The following is a 12,559-nucleotide window of genomic DNA, read 5'->3' as shown; positions in this document are numbered from 1 at the left end:
ATTTGTACTTCTTCTTAAAAGTAAAACTGTTACAGCTCCTTCAGTTTCCATTATTAAAAATTGCCCAATTCAATAAACAAAATAATTAAAATGGTTGAATGTTAAGACACATTGGTCTATCACTCTAGGTAACAGATGGAACTTTAAAAAGATGGTGAGTTATCAGGAGATGTTGGACTGCATAAAGCAGAAATGGCCCAATCTGGAGAAGGTTCCTGGAGAAGAAACGGACACAGCCAAGGTCAGCCAACTCCTAACTGCTAAATAAATCAATCTGAATGTGACTTAGTCTCTGTGTTCTTACTATAGGTATTCTGAAAGTAAAGTTTATCACATTTATACTATTAAGCATCAGTCTGTGCGCTGTGATCATTTTACTGTTATTGTTAATTTATTTAAGGCAGTGGTTCCCAAACCTGTTCCTGGGAACTCACTGCTCTGTACATTTTGCATGTCTCCCTTATCTAACACACCTGACTCAAATCATCAGCCCAGGGATCGATCCATGTACTAAAGTAAGCGTGCCAGTTAAATGTGCAGAGCAGTTGGTCCGTGTAGTTAGCAAACAGTTTTCATTTGTTCATATTTTTGGCTAATACGTCTGAGTTCCCATGAAAACCATTACATGCGGATAGCAGGTGTAATGGAGAGGATCAGAGATGCCATATTCTTGTAGGCTAACCCGGAAGTAAGCGCCGCGCTGGTTCCCTCGACCGAAAGCCTTGCATTTTCCCCATAGACTTTTGGAAGATCGCAAAAAATAAGCTCTGTGATTAACAAAGGTTTATGATGTTTACACTTTTGTCTATCAAGACAATCTTTATAAATGAACACAACATTTGTTACTTTGAAGCCGAAAAACAATCGGCAGAAGTAAAAAGCTAAAACGATGCTATAAACAGACTACACTTAAGATTGCTCGATATCAACGTCACCACCACCAAACCTCCAACAACTCTTTCAAACTTTATTAAAAATGTGTTCCCTGGTAAGTAATTACTCTGTGAATGAATCCGCATCTGCGTTTTAAGTGATTTGTGCCCATGTTGCATTATTTGTGAGCTTTACATGCGTGATGACGTCTATCGTCCCGCCAAAGGAAGTAGTCACTTTTAGCAACTTGTTAGCAACCGCCGTTTTTAAGACACGATAAGGCTTTAAAAAATCACAAGCTGGCTATATAATTGGTGTGTTTTATGTCATAGAATAAAACGTGAAAATATTTAGAGGTCTTGTTTACGACAGACCTTATTTCGGGTGATTTACCAAAAACCCATTCTAAAACCCATAAACTTTGGATCGATGGAACCGGAAGTCCTAAAATGCTAACTCGCTTCCGGGTTTTGCGTACAAAAATACGTCATCTCTGAGCCTCCCTATGGCACACCTAGCACACAGAGTGATTTACTAGCAGGAGTGGGCAGGTGCAGGGTATAGCCTGGTGGGAGTGGAATTGAAAAAACAGACCTCAACCTGACAGTGCCTGCTCGCCATCTACTTTGATTATGAAAGAGCAGACTAGACATTAAACATCTTGCTTAATGTCTCTCAGAATAAATGAGTTTGGAAGTTACTGAATATGATAATATAATGATGAGAATTTTCATTTTCAAATGTTAAGGCTGTAGACCAAGAAAATGTTAGTGAATAATCTCTAATGTGTATGGTTTTATGCTATGTATGGTTATAGGCGTTTAGAGTACCAGGATTTCAGGGCCAGCTGGGGTTCATAACCTCCATGTCAGACCATTTCTGTGGTACTTGCAATCGTCTGCGCATCACAGCTGACGGCAATTTAAAGGTAACTGAATGCAGTATGAATCATGTTTTCTAAACTCGAAACCAAAAGTTTGTTAAAGCTTTTACCTGTCTCTCTACTATAGATTTGTGTTTTATATGTATATGCCTGTGTTTGTGCTAGGTGTGTTTGTTTGGGAACTCGGAGGTATCCTTGAGGGATCGTCTGCGTTCTGGAGCATCTGAAGAGGAACTTCTGCAAGTCATAGGGGCGGCAGTGGGGAGAAAGAAAAAGCAACATGCAGGTACACAAACACATCACACAGATGAGACAAAAGTGTTATGGTCATTAATATAGAGGAAAATAGTCCTATATTATATCTGTGAAACCAGATTCACATTCTTTTGTCACTCACAGTTGTGAATCTCTTGGTCTTTCTATTTATTTGGGATTATGAAACAATTCTATCACCATACGTACAATTTATAGCCGCAGAGTATAAACGCCAATCAGATTCACTTTGAGCAGAATCAGTATTTTAACGTTTCTGTTTGTGTGTTCTTTCTTCGACTTATTAGACTTGTCATAGGAGATATGCGGATGGAAACATCGAAATATATTTGTTTTATTTGAAACGGATGCTTATGCAGGTAACCCAGGTTCTGTGAATGAAGTCCACACACACCACTTTCTGCCTGGCTAAGGATGAACTGTCAGGAGACAGTCAAATGTATGTCAAATTAACCACGCCCCACTTGTAATCACGCTTTATAAATACAGGTGCCAAGCCAACGGCGGGCCCTTTCTCTTTTTTTCTGCTGGCGTCAGGAAATCCCCGAATGGCATGTTGCTTTCATTCTCTGAACCTGGGTTATCTGCGTAACCCTTCACTCTATATTTTATCTCCGTCAATAAGTAACGGTATGTGTCAACTGTGTACCAGATAAGGTCATAAAGGGAAAAATAGAAAAGTAGGGGGGCAATAAACCACAAAACCACTTCACGTCATCAAAACATTTTATTGGTTTTTACATAACACACAAATCAATGGGCCACCAACCCTTTAGGGGAAAGCATTCCCATGCTATGGTAGGCCAACTTTATCAACCTGACCACCCATTTTGGCTGGCCTCTCACTGAGTCCCCGAAGCAGACAAACAGCTTATTAGTTTGACTTATAGCTGTGTGCAATTAATGTACCTCCACAGGGCTCTAAATGGGCGGACCGAATGCATTCTGGCTGCTTCTGCAGAGGTGTGGGGAGGGGGTAAAAGGATTCCAAGAGTAAAGGTCTGGAGACATAGGAATAGGACAGAACTTTAGGCCCTAACCTCAGGCATGCTGGGTGTACAGACGAGGCATGCTCTGACCCTCCTAAAGGAGGAAATAGCCAAAAGAAATGCTGTTTTTAATGTGAGGAGTTCAAACCTTGATGCCCCTCAATGCCCTTTTGTTAAGTGTCCATTGGGGCAAGATCTGAGATCTGAGAGGCTCCATCCCACAAATCTGATTCAAGAGACGTCCTTCGTTTCTCTGTTTCCTCCATCCCAAACTCTCTTAGCTGCCACAGACAGTTCATATGGGTGGCGGAGTGAACGCTTTAACTTTGGCTCACCCAGCCTGGGATGACGTCCTGGATTGTTGAGCCTGCACCAGATCTGCACCTATCAACAAGAGAAATGTGTCATTTGTCCTCAAGTTCTCTATGTTGCTGCTTTATGTTAAACTACTTTTACATTAATCTACACTCCATGCACAATTAAGAATAAAACGAAACAAAAGCTTTCTGACAACAATGAAACAATTACATTGCATAAGTATTCAAACCCTTTTCTGGGACACTTCAGAAAGTTAGCTCAGCAGCATTTCAGTTTTGCTTGTTGATGTTACTTGAAGTGGAGTTAACATGTGGCAAATTCAATTGAATGAGTATGATTTAGAAAGGCACACACCCCTCAATAAGATCTAACTGCCAGTAGAGCTGTGAGACAGGATTGTATCAAGACACAGATCTGGGGAAGACTACAATAAAATTCTGCCGTATTGAAGGTTCACAGAAGCAATGCAGCATCCATGAATCATTAATGGAAGAAGTTTGGAACAACCAGATCTCTTACTTGAGCTGTCCTCCTGGCCAACTGAGCAATCAATAGAGAAGGGCCTTGGTTAGAGCTGCTGTGATGCATTGATATCTTCATACTAAAGGTCTGGGAACTTTGGCCGCTTTCATTGGCCAAGGCCCTTCTGAGGCTGAGAGTAGTGGCCGGTTGGTACCTGTATTTATAAACTGTGATTATGAGCGGGGCGTGGCTAATTTGTCATACCATCTCCTGACAGCTCATCCTTAGGCTGACCCATACTGTGGCGTGTTGACTGAGATGAAGCAGAACTAAGTTTATTGTGCCGTTGGCGCTTACAGATGATTTGCCTATGATGATTTATGTCTGAGCGCTGGCATCTGAAATTGGTTTCAGACTTTGCGGAAACACTTAAGGGCCCGGGTTCACAGACCAGGTTTAGGCATAGTTCACCCAAAAATGAAAATTCTGTCATGAATTCCTCAAATAATGGGCGTGTCAGTCCTAAATTTAGTGTTTTATCACTAAAACTAGCTTCTAAATCTGTGAAATGTTAGGAGTTGTGAAGAGGACTCCTAAGTCACTAAGACCTTCTCACAACAATTCTAAAATCTCTGTAACACCGACAGTCTGCCTTGAAAACTAAACATTTTAGAAAGATTTCATGACATTAAGCTTAACCATAAAGGCTGCTTATATCTGCCAACTGTTTATGAGATGCTAACAGGCAAGATAATGACAATTAGCCGAACATATTGTTTGTTTAATTAGTAACTATATTAGAGGAGTTCATTTGCAAAACAGATAACCATGTTTTTTACTGTGCATAGGGCTGCACGATCATTTATCGCGATACCACTAAATCCTATTGAAATCAAGCTGGCTTCGATATGCAATGTGTCGATATTTTATTTATGCATAGCTTGGCTCTGGGATCAGTAGGAAATGCTGCTCGATCTAGAAGCAGTGCGAGTCGCTTATAATGTGCATTTGAAAAAGCATCACCCGTCAAACGTGATCATTATAAATATACTTTATTATCATAAAAATACCTGATGAGGCTTGAGTAACAGTGATAAAAAGATGTTCATAGGCATTTCCTAGATTCTAGAACGTGTTATGGTCTTCTTCTGCAGTGCGTATTTGGAGTTTCCGCACGAGAGCGCCCTCTGGCTTTCGGATGCAGCAGCATTTTCCCCGTACTTCACTCAGAAGCTGTGCATAAATCACGTGATATTTATCGTCGGTTTATCGCGACAGCCCTACATTCTAAGTAATATCAGTCAAACTACAGTTTTTATTAAGTAATAATAACTCAAAAAATACAGTTAACTAACAGAATAAAACACAATAAAACCATAACGCAATAAATAACATTATTAAAGAAAACGATTAAAAACGAGTTATGTTTTTTCAAATAAACTTTTTATTTTACCATCTTAATTTAAATGTAGATTCAGATGCGGACAAAATTATTGAATACCAACTGGAAAGGAATGCAGATTTTTTTTACATTTAAGCATTTAGCTTCCAAAGCAATTTAAAAAAGTTAGAAAAATAACAGTGATTTATCCAACGGGGCAATAATATGAGAAGTGGTAAAATACAATATTTTTAGTAAAGTATTTTTTTTTAGAACATATGAAATGTATATTTTCAACGTGTTTACTAAAACATTACCTTTTAGTTGTGGGACATCTGATAAATCCTGTTTCTAGGACATTTCTAATCCTGCCTTTTAAATCATGCTTTTTAATCCTGCCTGTTTTAATTGGTTGTATATAATAATTTTATTTTTCTTCAGGGATGTTGAATATATCTCAGATGAAGAACAGACCAATGATCCTCATTGGTGGGTGATGTAGCAGTACGTAACACACTTTACACTCATTGCTTTTGTCATCTATTGGATTAAATGTTATTTACTCATTGAGTGGGCAATATACAGATATTCAAACATAAGATGAAAGCTCATTCCTTCAGAAAGGAACCAAATAGGTAAATGTTTTTAAGATTGATTAGGTGCAATCAGGCATCACTCATTAACTGATCATAAGGAAGGAAGGTAAATGTGGGACTAGGTTATTCAGTTTTATTTATATTTCACTTTTCACAATTTTCATTGTTGCAAAGCAGCTTTATAAACGTCATAATTAAAAAAATGAAAAATAATAGTAGTACTTGAAGGGAAAAAATTAAAGACAGTATATGGTATTAAGATTAAGATACATGGGGCCCTATCGTACACCCGACACAAAGCGCAAGTGTTTTTGCTAGTTTCAGCCCGACGCAGTTCTCATTTTCCCGTCCTGCGTTGCGTTGTTTTAATAGCAAATGCATTTGCGCTCATTTGTGCGCCCATGGGCGTGTTAGTCTAAAAAAGAGGTGTTTTCAGGCGCATTGTTGGCCCATTGCTATTTTGAGGAAGTAAAAATAGACTGCGCCATAGACCAACTCAAACCTGGTCTAAAGTCAATGGCGCAATATTTTTGTGTTATTTAAAGAGCGTGTAGAAAATGCGTCTCTGGGCGGGTCCACAACGCGCTTTCACTTTACTTATTACACAGAGGGAAGCGCACAAACATGCCATATATAAAAAATAAATGGATAACAATGTAAAAGATCATTATTGTGTACATAAAGATAAAAATCCGGCTGATCCTGTAGATGGTCTGCTCGCGCGCTTTAACCTCACGCACGAGCAGATGCATTTCCTCTCTGGAGAAGCGTCCAGTCTTTGCTCTTGAAAATTCCAACGTGTAAATAGCGAATCCGCCATGGCGCGAACGCAACTGGCTCTTAAAGGGAATGAGAGACGAGACTCTGATTGGTTTACTGCACGTTACGCCCCAAAATCACCCATTACTCGAGAATCGGGACAACCTGTTTTGACCATGCACCCTGGCGCGCCGACCGTTTTCCCGTCGTTAAACTAGCAAAAGTGGATTCAGGCACGCCCTGAGTGCACCTGCGCCGTGCGCTTTAGAACAATGCGTTTATATGAAGGCATTATAATGCCATAAAGAAACGAGCGCAATGCTGATGCTGGCAGCGCACGGCAAATAACTTCCGCGAGTAAATAACGCCATACGCGAGAGGACAACGTACATACTATGGCAAGCCGATGGTGTCAGAATTACGCCATAGATTTAACGCGTTTATATCCGAACGCCGTTTTTGACGGCGTTTTAAACAGTATTTGCGTATGGCAAGCCGATGGTGTCAGAATTACGCCATAGATTTAACGCGTTTATATCCGAACGCCGTTTTTGACGGCGTTTTAAACAGTATTTGCGCCGCAAAATACGGCGTCGCGATTCCAAACGCCGTAAAAAACGCGCGAAAAGTCGTCCATAACGCCGTATTTAACGGCGTTCTAAGGCACTTGAAAGCGCCGCTTTTTGCGCCGCTGTCTGGCCATATGACGCGCGTAAAAAACGCCGTTTTGGTTGCACAGAGCGCGCGTCTTTTACGGCGTTTTGTGTGTTGTATAATGAGCCCCTCCCGCTGATTTCCGCAGCCAGTAAATTCGAACTGTTCTCACCCAATCACTGATGAACTGAGCCAGACCAGAGCAATTTACCACTGATCATTTTACAGGATTTTATTTTGTGCGCAGTGTTACCTTTGCTAATATTAAACAAACCATTGCTTGCTTTCCGAGGAAGCGACTTCTTCTCTTTGGAAATGTATAGTTACACAACGAGGTCAGCAATTGTATGAAGGCCAACCGATCCCATAGTAATGTCTCCTGCGTATTACATATAGCGCGTATGGCCTACGTGAAAAGCAAAAAAGCAATCGGTTGAAATACTGTATTAGCTAATTTCCAACACCAGAAATCACTCCTGGTATAAACGAGGTCAGCCACAGTAAACTGCATTCCCTTTAAGCAGATGCTAAGCACTGTGAGAGGTGGTCTGCTGGTTAGCGACATTGACTCGCAGTCTATAACAGCATGAAACGTCGTTTCGAGACCCGCTTGATCCATTAGTCAATTTTTTCGTTGTTGCTCTTGTTCTGTTTATCTGTATCGCTTGGTCGTTTTTAGATTTATATTTTAGTACTTAATGCGTATTCAGTATGAAAAGAAAGTCTGGAATGAGAGATCTTTTTATAAACCGTATCTGCACTTGATTTTTGCTGCTGAGCTCACACATCAGTGGACTTTCGTGCTATAAACAGGACGAACGAACAGTAATAGATTTTACATTTACGCATTTAGCAGACACTTTTATCCAAAGCGACTTACAGGGGCCTTTTAGTCTATGCATGTCTCTTATCAGTAGCCATGTGATTTTCGTTTCCATATTACAAAAACTGATTGACTATAAGGAGACGCAATAATGTTGCGCAATGATTGTAATGTAACAAGCATGAACTTATTAACTCAAATATAACACAGCCCAAGTCAATGCCAAATGCCTTGCCATTTACCTCCGTGAAGAGACTGACGCTATCGTGCGTGGAACTGCAAAGAAACTTACAATGAAATGGAAAAAAATATTATTCAGCACATAGAAATAAGTGCGGGATTCAGGCCCGGCAACCCACTCATGCAGCCTAGCCTGGCGAGAACATGGCAAAATGAGTCGGGATGCGGGCATGCTACTTACAAGCTACAGGAAAAAAACATTTTAAAAAGTTGGTTTGCACAAAGATGGTGGTTATAAGCCTACTGATCCCATTGCTCCGAATAGTAGGCCTAATTAAACGTAATTACATACACTGTAAAAAAATCCTGTTAAAACAGATGAAGTACTGGCAGAAAATTACCAGTACATTTTCTTTTATTTTACGGACATTTCCGTTAATGCTAAAATGTAATGTAATTCAGTGCAAAATGTAAAATGGAGAACATGCATACTGGAGTGAGTCGTGGTCATTATTTATCTTTGTTTCATATGCTTTGTCGAGTAAAATCGATCATATCTAAATGCTTGGGTGAACGTCCGTTTTCAGTCTGTTGAGGCCGGCTGCGGAGAAACGCGGTCCTCCACGGCATGGGGCAGATAAATAGTACAGTTTAAGGTTGCTAAGCAATCAAGCTTATTATTATTTTTTTAATTTTTGAAATGATTATTTTGATTAAAGTAATTTTCAACCTTTAATCGGCATTTAGACGTATGACGCCGCATTCTCTCATATAATTTAACTTATATGGGATGATATCTCAGTTTCAGTTTGGGTGGAGTTTCTGACTTGTGCAAAACTGCATTATAAGTAAATACTGTTTTCTGTTACGAATAAATTACTCTTCTAACTCTTGTTCTCTTACCTATTTATGTTACCTTTATTATAGGTAATAAATTAATAACATAAAATAATATATTATGTTATTAGATTAAGGTTCGGTAAATTCCGTTAACATAGCTTAATTAGAACGACCTTGCTTGTTCTACAAACACCATGCACTGTGTTTTATCTTAAGTGTTTTTCTGTTTGTTTGTTTTTTAATAGATTTTCTTCTGTAAAGCTGCTTTTGAACAATGCACATTGCGAAAAGCGCTATATAAATAAATTAGAATTTTATTATGCAAGCAGGAAGAAAAAAGCAAAATGGTTCAGAATTACGTAACGCGTTTACATCCAAACGCCGTAAAAAACGCGCGAAAAGTCGTCCATAACGCCGTATTTAACGGCGTTCTAAGGCACTTGAAAGCGCCGTATTTTGCGCCGCTGTCTGGCCATATGACGCGCGTAAAAAACGCCGTTTTGGTTGCACAGAGCGCGCGTCTTTTACGGCGTTTTGTCTGTTGTATAATGAGCCCCTCCCACTGATTTCCACTGCCGATAAGTTTGAACTGCTCTCACCCAATCACTGATGAGCTGAGCCAGGATCTAATTCACCATGGCCTGCTACTAAATCCTTGTAGTGGCCATTGATATTACTATGTTTTGATTAGTGGAATGAAGATGTTTATGAAAATCATTTTTTCAAGTGAATTTTATGTAAAAAATCACTGCAGCCAATTCCAGCAAATTTGGCACACACCAACTCAAAAACCCCTATCTATAGGTAAAGTCTATGTTTTTTTATTTATGCTTATTTTATTTTATTTATTTGATTGACATCGAGAGTTAAGGCCTTAAGACCTGGACGGATCAAATATTTCCCCCGGCATTTCACCAAGCATTCACTTGAGACAATAATTATGTTTGCGAGACACATACATTCTGATGTGCGCACTTTTGGATGTTTCAGTCAGAGTAAGATCATTGTTGTGACTTAACATCTTTGAATAACCCTTAACATCAATCAGGTCCCGCACTTTATTTTCTCTAGTACAGTTAATTCCTTTAATGCAATAGGCAGACTCGCTCTGCTTGATATGCAGCTTTTGCAGTAATAATGAATGCACTTTATTTAGCCTACAATAAAGCTGTGCATTAACATGTATGATATGCTTTTTAATTATGTTTTTTAAAAGTCTATTCTTTTTTTAAATGCGTCATGCAGAATCGTTATCATCAGCAGGTGCATCAAACATCGCCTACACTAAAAAAATCTGTAAAAACAAGGCACAATATACTGTATTAATATGAAGGAATTTTCCGTATTCATTTTTTACAGTTGTTTCACTTGTATTTTACATTTTGCACTGAATTAAATTACATTTTAGCATTAACGGAAATGTCTGTAAAATAAAGGAAAATGTACTGGTAATTTTCTGCCAGGACTTTATCTGTTTTAACGGGATTTTTGTACAGTGTATGTACAGTGGCAAGAAAAAGTATGTGAACCTTTTGGAATTTTGATTAAGCTACTTTGACTGATAAAAACCCCTCAAACTTTTGGAGTTTGCTCTGCACAAGAACACGCTTATGTGAGCCATGCCTCACCAAAGAGAGCTTGCAGAGGATCTACGATCAAGAATGGTTGATTTACATAAAGCTGGCAAGAGTTACAAAGTTATTTCACTTTAGAAAATTCACCAGTCTACAGTTTGCCAAACAATCTACAAATGGAGACACCTTAGGACTGAGACATAATTAGGACTGTTGCTACTCTACCAAGAAGTGGGCGCCCAGTCAAAATAACACCAAGAGCACAACGAAGTCTCATCAGAGATAAAGAAACAACCCCGAATGACAGCCAAAGATTTGAAGGCATCATTGGAACTTGCTAACATCTCTGTTCATGAGTCTACAATACGTAAAACACTGAACAAGCAGGGTATCCACGGCAGGACACCACGAAGGAATCCACTGCTTACTAAAAAGAACATTGCTGCACGCCTGAAGTTTGCAAAAGAGCACATTGACACTCCACAGCGGTATGGACAAAATGTTTTGTGGACTGATGAAGCTAAGATTGAACTATTTGGAAAAAACACACAGCACTACATCTGGCGTAGAATGGGCACGGCATATCATCATGAAAACATCATCCCAACTGTAAAGTATGGTGGAGGAAACATCATGATTTGGGCCTGCTTTGCTGCATCAGGGCCTGGCCAGCCTGGAATCATTGAGGGGAAGATGAATTCCCAAGTATATCAGACAATTCTTCAGGATAATGTGAGAATGTCTGTACGTCAGTTGAAACTTTGTAGAAGGTGGGTGATGCAACATGACCACGACACAAAACACAGGAGCAAGTCCACAACAGAATGGCTTCAGAAAAACTAAATCCGCCTTTTGGAGTGGCCAAGTCAGAGCCCAGACCTCAACCCAATAGAGATGCTATGGATTGACTTGAAGAGGGCCGTACACATGAGACGTCCAAAGAATATGACCGAGCTAAAGCAGTTCTGCCAGGAAGAATGGGCTAAAATTCCTCCTCAAGGATGTGCAGGTCTGATCCACAGCTACAGGAAGCGCCTGTTGAGGTTATTGCTGCCAAGGGGGGTCAACCAGTTATTAATTCTGAGGGTTCACTTTTTCTACTGCCATTTTGAATGTTGAATGAGTGTGTTCAATAAAGACATGAAAGATGTCTATTTTTAGACACGTTTGTCAATACCCTTGACTTGGATGAAGATCAGATCACATTTTATGACAAATTTGTTCAGAAAACAATGAAATTCCAAAAGGTTCACATACTTTTTCTTGCCACTGTACATACACTGTACAAAAATCCCGTTAAAACAGATAAAGTCCTGGCAGAAAATTACCAGTACATTTTCCTTTATTTTACAGACATTTCCGTTAATGCTAAAATGTAATTTAATTCAGTGCAAAATGTAAAATACAAGTGAAACAACTGTAAAAAATGAATACGGAAAATTCCTTCATATTAATACAGTATATTGTGCCTTGTTTTTACAGATTTTTTTAGTGTAGGCGATGTTTGATGCACCTGCTGATGATAACGATTCTGCATGACGCATTTAAAAAAAGAATAGACTTTTAAAAAACATAATTAAAAAGCATATCATACATGTTAATGCACAGCTTTATTGTAGGCTAAATAAAGTGCATTCATTATTACTGCAAAAGCTGCATATCAAGCAGAGCGAGTCTGCCTATTGCATTAAAGGAATTAACTGTACTAGAGAAAATAAAGTGCGGGACCTGATTGATGTTAAGGGTTATTCAAAGATGTTAAGTCACAACAATGATCTTACTCTGACTGAAACATCCAAAAGTGCGCACATCAGAATGTATGTGTCTCGCAAACATAATTATTGTCTCAAGTGAATGCTTGGTGAAATGCCGGGGGAAATATTTGATCCGTCCAGGTCTTAAGGCCTTAACTCTCGATGTCAATCAAATAAATAAAATAAAATAAGCATAAATA

At 39.1% G+C, this 12,559-nt stretch overlaps 1 protein-coding gene across 4 annotated transcripts in view; it reads left to right on the top strand.

Moving 5' to 3' along the window:
- Positions 1-12,559, top strand: part of mocs1 (molybdenum cofactor synthesis 1) — a 34,683-nt gene that overhangs the window by 17,700 nt on the left and 4,424 nt on the right. For 3 of the 4 annotated variants that reach the window (XM_057363145.1, XM_057363144.1, XM_057363146.1), the window contains exons 7-10: positions 129-241; positions 1,691-1,801; positions 1,922-2,042; positions 5,621-5,668. In XM_057363145.1, coding sequence (XP_057219128.1) covers positions 129-241; positions 1,691-1,801; positions 1,922-2,042; positions 5,621-5,668 — 393 coding nt within the window. Of the gene's footprint in view, positions 1-128; positions 242-1,690; positions 1,802-1,921; positions 2,043-5,620; positions 5,684-12,559 lie in introns of all 4 variants that reach the window. The other variant, XM_057363148.1, reaches the window with a different exon arrangement.

The sequence above is a fragment of the Triplophysa rosa genome, linkage group LG21 (genome assembly GCF_024868665.1).
Source record: "Triplophysa rosa linkage group LG21, Trosa_1v2, whole genome shotgun sequence".
Lineage (NCBI taxonomy): Eukaryota > Metazoa > Chordata > Actinopteri > Cypriniformes > Nemacheilidae > Triplophysa > Triplophysa rosa.
Note: the sequence above shows the minus strand (reverse complement) of the source record. Positions and strands in the feature narration are given on the sequence as shown.